The 17,956-nt window shown below is 43.2% G+C and overlaps 1 protein-coding gene across 2 annotated transcripts in view; it reads left to right on the forward strand.

Annotated features, from left to right (window-relative positions):
* Window positions 1–17,956, forward strand: part of rars2 (arginyl-tRNA synthetase 2, mitochondrial) — a 98,489-nt gene that overhangs the window by 75,830 nt on the left and 4,703 nt on the right. For both annotated transcript variants that reach the window (XM_085997650.1, XM_085997651.1), the window contains 6 exons: window positions 3,026–3,150; window positions 4,638–4,705; window positions 6,342–6,451; window positions 9,392–9,487; window positions 15,325–15,399; window positions 16,831–16,894. In XM_085997650.1, the coding sequence (XP_085853776.1) occupies window positions 3,026–3,150; window positions 4,638–4,705; window positions 6,342–6,451; window positions 9,392–9,487; window positions 15,325–15,399; window positions 16,831–16,894 (538 nt within the window). The remainder of the gene's footprint in view (window positions 1–3,025; window positions 3,151–4,637; window positions 4,706–6,341; window positions 6,452–9,391; window positions 9,488–15,324; window positions 15,400–16,830; window positions 16,895–17,956) is intronic.

Consider the following 17,956-nt stretch of genomic DNA (forward strand, 5'->3'; position numbering starts at 1 on the left):
GCAAATCTGTTTGATTCCTAAGCACTTGTCAAAGAGTGCATTTCCTAATTAAGGTGATCAGCCCCCCTGTAACTCGTGACCATGGTACAGCTTGTATATGCTTCCCAGATCCTCTTGCGATTGCAAGTTAACTTGACCATATATTATTGATTTCCACATACACAAAATTCCTCAAGACATCTATTTTAAAAAATCATATGTAAACATAGAGGTAGCACAATGGTGTGGACTGTTAGGTAGCTGGGTCAGCCCAGAAATATCCCCACATGGTGGGTTTCTCCCATTTGAGGCTGGGAGGGAACAAGGTAAGAACACCAGGATATATTTTCTGATCAGAATATTTATCAAGTGCACGAGATGAATTTTTAACCCTTTCACCTTAAATCCTCATCTTGGGTTTACCATGCAGTTTATGCCAAGGAGTGAAAGATGCCCAAATTTGTCTTGCCAAACTATCTTGCATCAACCAGTTTGGATTATATTAGCTTTTACTTCACCAACCTCCAATTAGAATACACACAAGCTTCTGAGTTAACAACCCTTTTCTTGCCAATTATCAAAGAAGTCAGACAACAGTCATAAACGAAAAATTATTTATTAACCTTGGAATCATAAATAGCATTTAAACTAGTAGAAAGGTTAATTGACAATAAATAAGAGGTTACATCTCCATAATTAAGCTGTAACGGCTGATTGAGATGAATGTTGTGGTTGATATGAATTGGTGACCTGGATTAAACACCTTCAATAATTAACAACATTAGAATGCCAGTCTATTGAAGAGATTAAAGTCTAAGGCCTAAAAATTTGGCTGCTTTGCGCCTTTAGGGTGCTAACGGGGCGCAAAGCAACTAGCGCCCGGGCGTGGCGCCGCCAACGCCTTCCGCGAAATTCAGCAGGAGGTTAGCGACGGCGCTAACTGTTAGTGCCCCACGGTTCTGCGCCACCGGTGATGACTTCATCGCCGTGCGTAGCGCCCCGGCCGCGATCTTCGGTAGCGCCCTCTGACATAACACGGGACGCTATGTCCAACAGGGTCAGGGGGGGCCTACCTGTGGCTGGGGTGGTGCTAATTAAAGGCAAGGTGCCGGGCGGCCATTTTTGTTGCTGGCCGCCTGTCAGCATCTGCCCCCGTTGCCATCCCTGGCCTCCTGACCATCACCCCCCCCCCCCCCCGGCGGACTGCCAGCTGCGCTCCGTGAGTCCGGCACTTCTCGAGTGCCGGGCTCTTTTGCCGGCACTCTGAACCCTGGTGGCCCAGCTGGGCCCCGGGTTGCGCTGCACATGGCCCCTCCCCTTTAAGGGAAGGAAGGCCTGCAGTACTGCGGCGCGATGTGCCGCAGCGCTGTAGTGCCGCGATATTCCCTCGCAGCGCCCCAAGAGTGAGGCGGGGTGCTTCCAGTAGCACCCCGTTTCCCTCTTGGGGCACTACCAATGAATTTCAGCCACGGGGGTGCTAATTTTTTCAGGGTGCTAAAAGTAGCTCCCCAGCGAAGTTAGCACCCCAAATGGGGTGTGACTCAATTTTTCCCCCTATATGCTTCTAGTTAGCAATGTTTCCACAACATATGTAACCTCAAGCTGGTATGGATGGAACTGATTAGGAACAGGAGTAGGTTATTTAGCCCCTCGAGTCTGCATTTAATTAGATCATGGCTGATCTGCACCTCAACTCCATTTACCTGCCTTCCATTTACCTGCACTAACAGTACTCCCGATGGGGTCTGACCAAGGCTCTATCTAATTGAAGCATCACATCCTCCCCTTTGTATTACAGTCCCCTTGAGATGAAGGTCGATATTCCATTAGTCTATTTGATCGCTTTTTGTACCTTTTTTTAATGTATTGCTTTTAATGAATTGTTCTGCCTTCCTCTGGAAGGATGGTGTTGGCCTTCTGAGACATCAGATTAATGAATGTCTTTCTGTACATGCCAGGTCACTCATTTTACCCTGCAGCTTTAGGTATTTGTTAACAAAGGAACTCTCACCAGTCCAGACAAGGCAGGACATCTTTATGACCCCCTTAACAAGCCATTTCCTGATCTGTGGTCTTGAAGGCTTGTCTTCTGGCTCTGGCAAGTCTTCGTGGTTAAATTAACATTTGACGTCTACTTTCCTAGCATTTCGTCTGACTACTGATTACATTTTGAGGACAAATTTAAGGCAATTCTTCGGGTATTTTCCCCACAAGCCCATCTTTTCTTATAGCGAGCAGTGGAGAATCAAAGGGAGAATTAGCATTGGATTCTTTTGCACGCCATCTAGTAATAGGTTTTGTACAGAAATTTTGCCCTTTAAGCTATCATTTCATGTCCCTTTCTGCAATTCAGATGGCTAATGCTTTCAGAATAGTATCTAGAATAGAATAGGTTGCTGGTTCATGCTACAGCCACTGCTCACTGATTTTCTGTTGCTGAACTGATGACTCATTTCCAAGATTCAGTCTTAACGTGACAGGTGCCAAGAGAAGTATATTAGACGCTAGGTAGGAGAGAGTATTACATTATATTGAAATAGCCCCCACCCTGTGTGCGTGTGTGTATATCATCTCTTTTAAGAACAGCATTGACAGATGCCTGAAAGCAGGCCACCAGCCTGCATGCTCAGGTAGGTGATTCCCACAGGATAACAAAGAAAGGAAAAAATAAATAAAAAGAGCAAAGAAAAATCCTATAGATTCACCACCAAGTTTATGAAAAAATTATTTTAGGATCTTGTGGGATAAATTGTAAATGCTGTAGAATTTTCACTGTCAGATAAATTAAAAGAAATAAAACCTTGACAGTGTCTTCATATCTATGTATTTTTTAACAAGTTTACATAAACATCTACACCAAATATTTTTTTTCCTGTTCGCTTCGCTCACCAAACAACATTAAACACTGACAAGTTAGCAACAATCGGTGGCACGGCCATTTTAAAATGTGCTTCCTGTTCCTGAAATGTTTAAGCTACCTTGCAGTTGAGTTTTAAGAAAAATCAAACTCTTGTCTTTTTAACTTTTTTATTTGTCATCCTTGCAGCTGTCAACATGTTCCCTTTGGGTTAGTTCAGGGGATGAAGACTCGGAAAGGAGACGTTGTCTTTCTGGAAGATGTTCTAAACGAAGCCCGCTCCAGAATGCTGCAAAACATGGCTGCTTCAAAGAGTGAGTACTCCACTCCTAAAGTTTGAGCTTTAGAGCTTTACGATCTGACCATTTCTAAAAGAACGGTTTCCTCCCAGCTGAAGACGACTGAGGCCGAGCGGCGCCAGAATTATCCTGGCTGTTGGCAGCTAGCTCCAGGGATTGAACTTGGGAGCAACTGGTTTACCACCTGAGCCATCGAGGATGCTTGTTGCTGCTACTGATGACTTTATGAATTATGCTCGGGGGGGGGGGGGGCTTTTTCCCATTACTGTACTTTGTTATAGGCACATAGATGTGGCAAAAGCATAACCAGATAATTATATATAAAAAGCAATATTCTGCACATTCAGGTGATGCATCCAAAATCTTGATACCCATTGGCCCAGAACTTGGTGTCGGGGGCTTGCCGCGCGTGCAAGCCCCCGATCTGCACTCACCCTGCGCGCTGACATCTGAAGCCCGGGCCTGCTTGCATTTCCTGTGACAGGCCCAGTTCAGATGTCAGCGCGCAGTGCTTACCTGATCCAGCGGCGTAGTTAGTGCGATGTGCCGGCTGGGATCAGGTGAGCACTGTACAACCAATCAGGGGAGGGGAAGGTTCATTCATGAGTTTGAGAGTAAGAACTGTCAAACTCATAAACTACAGGGGCCCAAAACACTATTTAAACTTTATATAAAAATTTAAAAAAACATCCCAATCATTAAATTAAGTATAAATAAGTTTTAAAAAAAATAATTTAAACAATTTTTTTTTTTTTGAAAAAAATAAATTTTTAATAAAAAGGGTCTAAAACTAAACTTACCTTATTGTAGATTCTTTAAAATAATAAACCTGTGGGGGGAAAAAAATTCTAAATTACACTAAAACACCACTACCCGTAAAAATAAATACGTGTGCTTTTTACAAGCGTAAAGACCGGAGGCCTTTAGACATGCGCAAATCCCCCAAAACAGAGGAAATCCAAGACGCACGCGCTGCCCCCTACAGCGCACGCGCTAGCCTCTTCACCTCTTGGGTTGGAGGAGAGGAAATGCCGGTTTTCAGCGCATGCACTGTGCATGCTGAAAACCGGCATTTCCTCCGGCCAGACGCGTGAGTACCCCTTCCGTACTCACGCGTTTGGGGAGGAATTACTGCCCCAGTGTGTTATGAGATATCTAGAGGGCCATTCTAATCAAGAGTCCCTGGCTACAGGCACCTATTATCTTGCTGCACATGATGTACAGTTTTAAAGTTAAATGCCGATTGTTGCCATTGGCACAAGTCATTTCAGAATTAAAAATGTGAGTGTTCATGGGAAAACTGCAGAAGAGACTTCCAGAACCCGTATACAGAACACAATAAAGCTAGAGTCCAAACGTAAGCTTGTTTTTTAAGTTGCCAAGATGAGGATAAATTCATTGCAAGTTAATTTTTTTTTGAGGTGATGATTCACCTGTGCCAGGAAAAACTTCAGTATTTGCAGATTATTTGTGTGTAATTGTTTATTTTTGTTCATGTAAAGCAACAAAGGAACTAGAAGACCCTGAAGATACAGCAGAGAAAGTGGGTGTTGCTGCACTTATTATTCAGGTACTGACTGACCGTGGGCCATTTTCATGGTATTGCGAGAGATTAGATGACTCTTAAACCGTTTATCACCATTCCTTTTTGCGGTTTGTAAATTTTGTGGATGTGATTTTTGGGTCGAGGCTAAACTAGAAAATTACATGGCAAAACCCAGCATTGGAAAATAACGTGCCTGGGTAACATGGAGTTGTCTTAAATTTTTTCCTCTTTTGTAGAAGTTATTTTTTCACCATAGCACAATTCGCAAACATTGCAAAATGTAACAAAGCTCGGCATTCTGGTCCCAAGCCGCCACCAATATTAATTTGAAACCAACTACTCCGAGTTGCACAAGAGCAACAGGAGTATCCCTTAAATTAACCCGGAAAACTTACAGGCCAGCAATCCCTGCACTTACACTGGGATAGCACCCGCTAGGAGCCTCTGCCGCTGACTCGGGGTCAGGGGGAGGTTCCCTGATTTGCATGCCCCTCAGTGGGCGTATCTCGAGCACCCGCCTAGCCCCACGGACCAGAAAATTGGCCTACTGCAGTTGCCCAAGGTGGGGCTGCCAGGTTCCCCCACTAGAAAGATGATTTTTATGGCTCTCGGTTCCCCGATAAAAGGAAAGAAGGGGGGAAAAAAAAGATTGTGCCTACCAGTCTACAAAGGCCCAGGACTGGACACTCAGGGTAACGACTAGTATGCCTCTTTTTAGCATATAGGCCCCACTTGAACACCAGGCCAAGTCTGTGCAAATTCCCAGCCTGAGGGTCCCTGCTTTCCAGCCACGCCCCCCGTGACATAGGTGACCTTGTAAGGGGCAGACAAGGATTTTAGGCTTTATAAGGCCCTCCCCGGATATTGGCATTGCATGCCCAGATCCAGTATATCCAGGTCCTGCCCTGTTTTCCAGCCATGCTGTCGCGCTCCTGCCAGAGTTGCAGTGGGAATGCACCTGCGAATTTCTGCCCGATTGGGTTTTTTTGTTCTCTGTGCGGAATCATCTAACCTGCACTTAGCATTTCTCAACAGCGAGCAGAAACGTGGCAACATTGAGGCATTATAGTTGTGAATTCATGACCCACCACACTCTCTCACTGCACATTGTTGTTCCACTCCATTTAATTTGCACATTAAGAAAGAAAGACTTGCACTTCTATAGCACATTTCACGACCTCAGGACGTCCCAAAGTGCTTTACAGCCAATGAAGTACTTTTGAAGTGGAGTCACTGTTGTAATGTAGGAAACGCGGCAGCCAATTTGCACACAACGAGCTCCCACAAACAGCAATGTGATGACCAGATAATCTGTTTTTGGTGGTGATGGTTGAGGAATAAATATTTTCTTGTGTTGGTCACCTGTGTCCTGGGGCAGATCTTCTCGAGAAGATGACGGAGAAAAAGCTAGGGGGGGCTACAAATTGTGTGTTGTCTAAATGGATTGTATTTTGGATTTGAATGTAAATGCCATCCAGTCGATTAAGTTTACAACTATGTAGCATGTAACAGAGTTTGTCAAATTGTTTGTGAAATACAATATTGATCATAATTTTGGATTATCTCTCAGTCAACTTTTCCTGATTTTTTTTTCAAGCTGGTAAGTTAGGTTTCTTTGTTAAATAAAGAAAATTAAGTAATTTTGTTATATAATTTATAGGACTTTAAAGGTCCCCTTTTGTCTGATTATGAATTCGACTGGGATCGTGTCCTCCAAAGCCAGGGAGATACTGGAGTGTTCCTGCAATACACTCATGCAAGACTGTGTAGGTAAGGCATGCATGCAAAAGAGTCAAGAAAACCTTCAGCAGGATATGCGGGCGCTGTAAAACAGTTGCCCATACAAAGTGTCTAAATGGGGAAAAATTGCAGGGCTACGGGGAAAGAGCAGGGGCGTGGGACTAATTGGATAGCTCTTTCAAAGAGCCGGCACAGGCATGATGGGCCAAATAGCCATCTTCTGTGCTGTATCAGCGCTCCTCCAATTTTGGCCTCTTGTGCATGCCCAATTTTAATCGCTTCACCATTGCCGGCCATGCCTTCAGCTGACGAGGCCCTAAGCTTTGGAATTCCCTCCTTAAACCTCTCCGCCTCTCTACCTCTCTTTCCTCCTTTAAAACGCACCTTAAGAACCTACCTCTCATCTGTCCTCATATCTCCTTACGTGGCTCGGTGTCAACTTTTGTTTGATAACGGTCCTGTGAAGCGCCTTGGGACGTTTTACTATGTTAAAGACGCTATATAAATGCAAGTTGAGTAAAACCCTCAACTATAAATGTAGCTAATGAAATAAAAAAAATTGCACAGTACTGTTTCTTATAGTACTCCAACAATGGCTACCATTTTATACCACCTACACCCATTACTCTGCGCATGGCACCTGTACAGTGGCAATATTGAATACTCCAGCTCCCTTGATTTCAGAGGAAATGAGGAATGTTTTATTGAATACAGCCGTGCTACCTCCAAAGAATTTCCACTGGTTTTGCGATAGTCTATTTAGTCATTCTTATTCCTAACTCTCAGGAGCCGGGTCGGTCACTAAAATCTTTTAAGCAGGCTGAGTGCCTCCATTTTTACATGTTTTTATTGATGAACATGTGCATATGTGAATGTTAAGACAGTCTGGCCTCAATTTTAACACCCCTCCCTGCTCAGGTGACGGGCACAGTGTTTAACAGTGTCTCTGCATAGCCCACAGCTGAGGGGGGGTTCAAATATTAGGATCAGGCAACCCAATCCCATTCCTGCCCTTTAAATTTTGAAGTGCATAATTCAAGGCACAGACGAGGCTCCTACAAAAGGCAGGTGGTGACCTAGTTACCATACTAAAGTCGCAGCCTGGTGACCTCATCAGTGCCGCACTTTAACAGCGCGGTGTCCTGAGCTGTGGGATTCTCGGCTGCTGAACCGAGGCGGGAGCTGCTGGCTCCCCAAGGTAAGTGGCTCTTTCAGCACCCATGGTGGGCCAGGAGGAGCAGGATTGCTCATCCCTGCCTCCTCAAGGAAGCCCTTGACCGCCCCCATCCCTGATCTCCACCCACCCCCCCCCCCCCCCCCGTGTCTCCCCAGCCCTCCCGATTGCCGACCTCTTACCCCCCTCCCACCGCCCCATCTCCGATTAAAAGACACAAAAGACAACTCCGTGGATAAATGCAACTATGTTATTGTGAGACATGTAACTTTTTTTAATTTTTAAACTCTTACTTTAGCCATTAAAATTTAAGTTACTGAGAAACAAAAATGGCAGATGGAAAAAAAAAAAATTCAGTAAGCATATTTGAGCAACTCGTGTGAACCCAGAGGCCTGATTGCTATACTCTCACTGTAAAATAGTTGCTGTGTGTCACACAGGCATGACAGGCAGCCCTGACACTTAACATTGAAAACTCTTATCGGTGTCTGCCACAGGTACTTCAGGTATTTATAAGTTTTCAATGAAATGTACGGCTATGCATTGAATTATGAAGTAATGTATTTTGGGAGGAGACACAAGGAATGTGAGTTGTGCACACAATGGAAAGATACTGAAGGGTGTGGATGAAAACAAAGACTTGGAGGTTTAAGTAGATAGTTCCTTGTAAGTCCAGGTAGATAAAATCATAAAAAAGGACAATAGGATTTTAGATTTTATAAATCCGAGCATACTGCACAAAAGTAAAGGAGTAATGTTATATTTGATACCAGGGATGAAAACATATAATTATGAGGAGACACTTGCGATACTAAGACTATTACCACTGAAGGCTAAGAAGAGAGTTAATAGAGGTTTTTTGAAAAACAAAATTATATCTCCTTACATCTACAGAAAAGGTAAACCTGTACAAAAGCAAAATACTGCAGATGCTGGAAATCTGAAATAAAAACAGAAAATGCTGGAAATACTCAGCAGGTCAGGCAGCATCTGTGGAAAGAGAAACAGAGTTGACTTTTCAGGTCGATGACTTTTCATCAGAACAGTTCTGACAAAAGGCCATCGACCTGAAATGTTAACTCTGCTTTTCTCGCCACAGATGCTGCCTGACTTGCTGAGTATTTCTAGCTTTTTCTGTTTTTATTTATTAAAGGTAAACATGTGGTCGTGAAACAGAGATTTATCTACCAGAACTATGCAAATAACAAAACAACTATCTAAATGGCGACAATGCTACTACACAAGAGGCCTTGGAGATTTGGACTGTCTTATTGACATTCTAAAGATACTGACTGTTTCAGCAAATTTTTGCAGAGACTGTCTTTAACCACAAAATGGAGTCCTGAACATAAAATTGATTCTTTAATACAACCTTTTGTGCTAGCATTCCTAACACACTCTAGTAAAGACAATTACGGTCAAATAGACTCCCTCTGCTGTAAATATGTATGATGGTAAAGAGGCGATTAAAGAATGAGGTAGTTCTTGCCCACCTTGAAATCTCCATTACAGCACGGAACCTGTTGGAGGTTGGATTATAAGTGTCAGGTCTGAAGGTTACGAGGACCTGTTTTCAAACTCTAATATTTTACACTGAAGATTGTTATTAAATGACCGGCAGATTGGGAAAGTTAAAATGCACGATCTGTGTACTGATGGTCAATGAGTTCTTCAGTAACTGAGACTGAGACTGTGCAATGGCTTCATTCATGCTGGCTGCAGCTCTGAAGTGTCCTCTACTGCTTGTTCTACAGTACTTGATATATTTACGACTCTGATTTTTTTTTTTAATTTAGCTTACAGAGAACATGTAAAGATGGAGCACAGACGCAGTTCAACCCAACTTATTTACAAGATCCTCAGGCAATTGCTTTACTGCAGCATCTCCTAAGGTACAAAGATGACGATAGATGCAGCTATTTTTTTTTCGTTGGGGATTATATAACTGTATAATTCCTGATTTTTAATAGATGTGTCAGTGAAAGTTTTTTCTCTTCTAAGATCCACCTCTGATCTGTTGTACACTACTCAATAGGTGCAAATCTTTTACACTTTAAATTTACGCAGCAATCTTGATCATTTTGGTTTTTATAAAAAGAAGTGCTTTTAAGAATTATTTTTCTTAAAATTTAGTGCAATATTGTGCCACGTTCAGTCCAAAAGGAAACGATAGAGCATTTGAGTGCACTGACTTGAATGGTGCTGGCAGAGGCTGAGGAGCAGTTTGCCTAGGGGGAAGGTGATGGAGAAGACAGTCAAACCTCAGCAATACTTTCAGACATTAATGCACTCAACAACAAAAAAAGCCCGTATAAACATCAACTTTTATTTTTAAAAGCCATGATCCAAATTAAATTTATTTTATTAAATTGGACATTTCATTAAAGGTTTCAGCCGTGGCTTAGTGGTAGAAGTTTTGGAGGTTGCGGGTTCAATCCCCACTCCAGTACTTGAACCCATAATCTAGGCTGATACTCCCAGTGCAGTACTGGGGGAGTGTTGCACTGTCTGAGGTGCCGTCTTTCAGATGAAATGTTAAACTGAGGTTTCGTCTGCCCTCTTGAGTGGATGTAAAAGATCCCATGGTACTATTTTGAAGAAGAGCAGGGGAGTTCTCCCCAGTGCCCAAGTCAATATTTATCCCTCAACCAACATCACTGAAACAGATGATCTGGTCATTATCACGTTGTTATTTGTGGGAGTTTGCTGTGTGCAAATTGGCTGCTGAGTTTCCTACATTACAGCAGTGACCACACTTCAAAAGTACTTCATTGGCTGTAAAGCGTTTTGGGACATCCAGAAACGTAGAAACATAGAAGATAGGAGCAGGAGTAGGCCATTCGGCCCCTTGAGCCTGCTCCGCCATTCAATGCGATCATGGCTGATCATCCAAATTCAGTACCCTGTCCCTGCTTTCTCCCCATATCCCTTGATCCCTTTAGCCTTAAGAAATATATCTAACTCCTTCTTGAATATATTTAATGAATTGGCCTCTACTGCCTTCTGTGGTAGAGAATTGCACAGGTTCACCACTCTCTGGGTGAAGAAATTCCTCCTAATTTCTGTCCTAAATGGCTTACCCCTTAGCCTTAGACTGTGACCCCTGGTTCTGGACTCCCTGACCATCGGGAACATCCTTCCAGCATCTAGTCTGTCCAGTCCTGTTAGAATTTTATAAGTTTCAATGAGATCCCCTCTCATTCTTCTAAACTCCAGCGAGTACAAGCCCAATCGTCCCAATCTCTCCTCATACGTCATTCCTGCCATCCCAGGTATCAGCCTGGTGAATCTTCGCTGCACTCCTTCCATGGCAAGAACATCCTTCCTCAGATAAGGCAACCAAAACTGCACACAATATTCAAGGTGTGGTCTCACCAAGGCCCTGTACAACTGCAGCAAGACATCCTTGTTCCTGTACTCAAACCCTCTCGCTACGAAGGTCAACATACCATTTGCCTTTTTAACCGCCTGCTGCACCTGCATGCTTACCTTCAGCGACTGGTGCACAAGGATGCCCAGGTCTCGTTGCACTTCCCCTTCTCCCAATCTACTGCCATTCAGATAATAATCTGCCGCCTTGTTTTTGACACCAAAGTGGATAACCTCACATTTATCCACGTTGTATTGCATCTGCCATGCTTCTGCCCAATCACCCAACCTGTCCAAATCATACTGGAGTTTCTCAGCATCCTCCTCACAGCACACGCCCACCCAGCTTTGTGTCGTCTGCAAACTTGGAGATATTACATCTAGTTCCCTCGTCCAGATCATTAATATATATTGTGAATAGCTGGGGTCCAAGGACCGATCCCTGCGGTACCCCACTAGTCACTGCCTGCCACTCGGAAAAAGAGCCGTTTATTCCAACTCTTTGCTTTCTGTCTGCCAACCAGTTCTCTATCCAAGTCAATACCTTGCCCCCAATCCCATGTGCCTTAACTTTACACGCTAATCTCTTATGCGGGACCTTATCGAAAGCCTTCTGAAAGTCCAAATACACCACATCCACTGGTTCTCCCTTATCTATTTTACCAGTTACATCCTCAAAAAATTCCAGTAGATTAGTCAAGCACGATTTACCTTTTGTAAATCCATGTTGACTTTGTCCGATCCGGTCACTGTTTTCCAAGTGCTCTGCTATTACATCTTTTATAATGGACTCTAGCATTTTCCCCACTACCGATGTCAGGCTTACTAATTCCCCATTTTCTCTCTACCACCTTTTTTGAACAGTGGGGTAACATTAGCTACCCGCCAATCCATGGGTACTGTTCCAGAGTCTATCGAATTTTGGAAGATGACCAGCAATGCATCTACTATTTCTGGAGCCACTTCCTTAAGTATCCTTGTAGATTATCAGGCCCTAGGGATTTATTGGCCTTCAATCCAGTCAATTTCTCTAACACCATTTCCCTACAAATACTGATTTCTATCAGTTCCCCCCTTTCATTAGACCCTATGTTCCCTGACATCTCTGGGAGGTTATTTGTGTCCTCCTTTGTGAAGACCGAACCAAAGTATGTATTTACAGGAAACTTTGTGCTATCCAGCACCGACGGGACCGAGCTGTTGCGGTTCCCTCAAAACTGCCGGACACTCCAGCTCTAATGTTGAAGCATACGGAGGTTTTCATCTCCGTATCTGACAACAAACACTGTTGCTTAGCAACAGCTTCTAAACAATCGGCTGCAGCTGCAAGCGTCTCTAGCTACAGACCTTGCAGTGCCCGACGGGGAAAAAAAAAAGCAACGAAAAGGAAAGAAAAGGCTCCTGATTTTTGCCGGTGGCTCGAGCTTGCCTCCGGATAACACAAAGTTTCCTGTAATTGGTCTGCCATTTCTTTGTTCCCCATTATAAATTCCCCTGATTCTGACTGCAAGAGACCTACACTTGACTTCACCAATCTTTTTCTCTTCACATACCTATAAAAGCTTTTACAGTCAGTTAATATGTTCCCTGCAAGCTTACTCTCATACTTTATTTTCCCCCTATTAATTAATCCCTTTGTCCTCCTTTGTTGAATCCTAAACTGCTCCCAATCTTCAGGTTTACTACTTTTCCTGGCCAATTTATATGTCCTCTCCTTGGATCTTATGCTATCTCTAATTTCCCTTGTTAGCCACAGTTGAGTCACCTTTTTTGTTTTATTTTTATGCCAAACTGGGATGAACAAATTCTGTAGTTCATCCATGCGATCTTTGAAAGTTTGCCATTGCCTATCCACCGTTAACCCTTTGAGTGACATTCCCCAATCAATCCTACCCAACTCGCGCCTCATACCATCGTAGTTTCCTTTATTTAAATTCAGGACCCTAGTCTCTGAGTCAACTACTTCACTCCATCTTAATGAAGAATTCTATCATATTATGATCGCTCCGACCCAAGGGGCCTTGCACAACAAGATTGCTAATTAATCCTTTCTCATTACATAATACCCAGTCTAAGATCGCCTGATCTCTAGTTGGTTCCTCGACATATTAGTCCAAGAAACCATCCCGTATACACTCCAGGAATTCCTCCTCCACAGTATTGTTACTAATTTGGTTAGCCCAATCTATATGTAGATTAAAGTCACCCATGATAACTTATTGCACGCTTCTCTAATTTCCCTTTTAATGCCATCCCCGACCTCCGTATTACTGTTTGGAGGTCTATATACCACTCCCATTAACGTTTTCTGCCCCTTGGTATTTCTCAGTTCTACCCATACAGATTCCACATTATCAGAGCTAATATCCTTCCTTACAATTGTGTTAATCCCCTCTTTAACCACCTCAAAGCACTGGAGAGGTACCTCCAACGCTGCCTCCATAAGATCCTGCAAATTCATTGGCAGGATAGGCGCACCAACGTCAGTGTTCTTGCTCACGCCAACATCCCCAGCATCGAAGCTTATCCCACGCTCGATCAGCTCCAATGGACGGGTCACATCGTCCGCATGCCCGGTACGAGACTCCCAAAACAAGCGCTCTACTCGGAGCCCCGGCATGGCAAGAGAGCCCCACGTGGGCAGAGGAAACGCTTCAAGGACACCCTCAAAACCTCCTTGAAAAAATGCAACATCCCCACTGACACCTGGGAATCCCTGGCCCAAGACCGCACAAAGTGGAGAAGAAGCATCCGGGAAGGCGCCGAACACCAAGTCTCTTCACCAGGAGCAAGCGGAAGTCAAGCGCAAGGAGCGCATGTCAACCCAAGCACCCCACCCGCCCCTTCAACCACCGTCTGCCCCACCTGTGACAGAGATTGTAGGTCCCGCATTAGACTCATCAGTCACCTGAGAACTCATTTTTAATGTGGAAGCAAGTCATCCTCGGTTCCAAGGGACTGCCTAAGAAGGAGAAGAAAGCTTCTGGGCTGATTCTCTCTTGTGCTGGGGGTGAAGGTGTCCATTCTTTATTCTACAGTTTGATTTGACAGGCCTGAAACCAAATTATATTCAGAGGCACAGTACATATCGTTTGGGTAACAAATGTAAGAGAACAGAGAGCAGGAGAAACCATTTTACACCAAGGGTTGAGTGTCTGTGGAATGCACTCCTGGTGTTAGTAATTGAAGCAGAGACCATGTAAACACATAATTGGTTAGATAGGTGGTTTACGGAAAGGGGAATAAAGAGATAATGGAAAAGGGTGGGCAAATGAGATTAGAAAATCTACTCATGAAGGGTAAACACCAACTCGGACAGCTTGGGCTGAATGACCTTTCCCCGTGTTGTAATTTCTATGTGCCAATATTTTACTGGTGGGAGAGGGGGAGAGAAACATGACCAGATATGGAAGGAGTAAAAGCCTCAACTAAAATTAATGTAAACAACTGTAATGAGGTCTCGGCCCTTCATAAATTTGAGTAAATAAATTCTTGGAACAAATTAAATAGAGAATTACCTTGACAGGTGGAGAGATGGGTCTGCAACCCTCTGTTTGTCCTGGATATTGCTTTGAATATAGTTGGTAATCTTGGATTTACAACAACAACAACAATAGCGCCTTTAACGTAGTAAAGCATCCCAAGGCGCTTCACAGGAGTATTATGAGACACACAATTTGACACCGAGCCGCATGAGGAGAAATTAGGGCAGATGACCAAAAGCTTGGTCAGAGGTAGGTTTTAAAGAGAGTCTTAAAGGAGGGTAGAGAGGCGGAGAGGTTTAGGCAGGGAATTCCAGAGCTTAGGACCTAGGCAACAGAAGGCACGGCCACCAATGGTTGAGCGATTATCATCAGGAATACTCGAGGGCAGAATTAGAGGAGCACAGATATCTCTGGGTGGGGGGGATGGTGGAGGAGACTAGAGGTGGGGAGGGGCAAGGCCATGGAGGGATTTGAAAACAAGGATGAGAATTTTGAAACCGGGAGCCAGTGTAGGTCAGCGAGCACAGGGGTGATGGGTGAACGGGACTTGGTGCGAGTTACGACACGAGCAGCCAAGTTTTGGACGACTTCAAGTTTATTTAGGGTAGAATGTGGGAGGCCAGCCAGGGGTGCGTTGGAATAGAGTCAAGTCTAGAGTCACTTTGACAGAGGCCTTGATACTATTCTTATGGAAACCATATTTGACAAAAATTGGAAAAAGAGCCATATGTCATATGCAAGTGATGTGTTTTGCTTAATATTTGTGTTCTTGCATTTTGTAAAAAAAATTGACAACTTTCATGAAGGACAATGCTTGAAGGAGTGCTGTGAAATAGTATGGCAAGGAGTTCAGATATGTGGTCTTTTTTTTTAAGGTATGATGAAGTTCTGTACCAAGTTTCGGAGGATCTCCAACCTAAACATCTTGTTAACTACCTGATAATGTTGAGGTAAAGATTCTTTCTGCATCAATAATGACATTTGTAGATGACAAACCTCATTGCCTGAAGCTTCATCTCTGTGGAATACATGTTTTCTGAAAATTCCTTTAAAATTTGCAAATTCTAAACTTTCAGGATTAATAAAATCCACATCAAAATCAGATTTAATGTTTTGGAGTTGCATTATATTATCATTGGGCTTCGTGATATCTTGACAAACCTAAACTGTCCAGTAGCAAAATGCCATGTTTATTTCCTGACTGCACAAAATGGTAATTTATACTTTTTAATTGTTGAGGATGCAATTAAAATGATTGCTATTCTGCGATGCGCAGATCAATATGCTACACAAAGTCATCAGAGTAGTTCACAGAATCTCCACCAGATGCAGGCAGGCACTGAAATGCTGCCGCACCTGGGATTTGGTTTCATTAAATCAACCTGGTTGTTTTATTTTTGTTTTCAGGATGTGGGTGATCCTGGAAAGACAGCATTTGTTGCCCATCCCTAATTTTGCTGTTTGAATGAAAGGCTTATTTTTTATGAAAAAAGTTGTCCTGCAGATCTTCAGAGGCTAGCATTTTACATGCTGTGTTCGAGCACGAGGCTAGCATTTTACATGCTGTGTTCGAGCACGAGGCTAGCATTTTACATGCTGTGTTCGAGCACGAGGCTAGCATTTTACATGCTGTGTTCGAGCACGAGGCTAGCATTTTACATGCTGTGTTCGAGCACGAGGCTAGCATTTTACATGCTGTGTTCGAGCACGAGGCTAGCATTTTACATGCTGTGTTCGAGCACGAGGCTAGCATTTTACATGCCATGTTCGAGCACGAGGCTAGCATTTTACATGCTGTGTTCGAGCACGAGGCTAGCATTTTACATGCTGTGTTCGAGCACGAGGCTCTTTCAGTTAACTTTGATTTCATGATTATGGGCCTCAAATTGATTATTGCCACAGTGTCCTTTTGAAGATTTGCCATTTTAAATTTTAAAAAAAATCAGAACTGTAAGTTGGTTACTTAAAGTTGTAATTAAATGTATTTTCAGCAAGGGTCAATATATTTTTCTTAGTTTTCTCCACCTTTCCTTCTATCCTGAAAAGACACTTACTGAGGTATGGTTCAGTGCACAGCAGTAGCCCTCCAGTGCATTCATCCAAGAGCCTAAGTGAGCTTTTTGATTGGAGGGTATTGCAGCTAATTCTGATTCATCCCTTACCCAACATTCATTCCTTACCCAACATTCATACTTGAGCACTCTCTAGCCAGCTTGGCCCGAGTAGTGATCTAGAGTAGAAGGCCTGCCCGACTCTTCTGCTCAGTAGCCCAGGGAAGTCATTGTGTAGGGCACTACCGAACTATAAAAATAAATGCAATGGCTTGGTTTCTCAATACCTTGTTAAACTATAAATGTGCTAAAATACTTTTCTTTTTGCAGCCGTCTTGCTTCTATAGCTCATAGGACTCTGCACGTTAAGGGCAGCTTACCTGAAGTAGCAACGGTTAGTATAACCTATCAAATCTATTCAGCTATTATAAGATGTTATTGCCGTGTGTATATATATATATTTTTAAAAAACTTTTAACGGAATTATTCTATAAACTTAAGGCCACATGTTTGAGCCGTGGGGCTGCACGTTGCTCTAATTCTCCAGCCACATAGTCTTTTATAAAAAAAAAAAAATTTTAAAAATTAACTCTTGATTAGCGTACCCAACAGCAATGGATGTATTTCATCTTTGGGATTGGCTAGTTGTTGTTCAGTACCTTGTAGAGCTAAAATGAGTATTGGTGATGGTGATTAAGAAGGTCTTCTTGGTCGAGATAGATTGTATGGAGAGGGAAAAGCCTCTTGGAAAATTGGAGCATGGCAAAAAAAAAAGTTAAAATTGGTATAGTAGCCCGGTGGCACCGTGGATGTGTGCAAGAGCTGAACTGGATTGGAATGTCCAGAATGGCATTCCAGCTCTTAACTGCCATTCTCCAATCTGGTTAGGCTATTTCTCACTACTGCTACCGGTCGAGACAGTACCGTACTAAGTAAAGTGGAGTTTACTCCTGCTGCTCAGTGCAAGTGTAATTGCTCAATGAGCATTAGCGATTACAAAGTGTTTCACTCCTGCAAAAGAGTTTGGTTAAATACTGTCTCCATTAACATGAAACTGGCTCCAAATGGAATTAGAATTGATCCATAGTGGTCAGCAGGAGTCAAACTTCTCAAAGGTACTTCGATATAGTGAAGTGGGCAGCAGAAGAGAGTAAGGTCTCAGTGAGACTCAGAATTCTTGCAGCAAAGAGGCAAAGCTAAATTCGGAAATAACAACAGAAAATGCTGGAAATACTCAGCAGGCCAGGCAGCATCCGTGAAGAGAGAAACAGAGTTAACGTTTCAGGTGTGGGACCCTTCATCAGAACTGGAAAAAGCTGGAGATGTAACAGATATTAAGCAGGTGCAGAGACGGGGGGAGGTGTTAGGAGGGGAGTAAGAAATTGAAAGAACATCCTGTACTTTTGTAAGAGGCAGGAAAGATAAAATGTTGGGTTTTGCCTCTGGCTATGTGTTG

The sequence above is a fragment of the Somniosus microcephalus genome, chromosome 9 (assembly GCF_052327205.1).
Source record: "Somniosus microcephalus isolate GS21.2 chromosome 9, FLI_Smic_1.0, whole genome shotgun sequence".
NCBI lineage: Eukaryota > Metazoa > Chordata > Chondrichthyes > Squaliformes > Somniosidae > Somniosus > Somniosus microcephalus.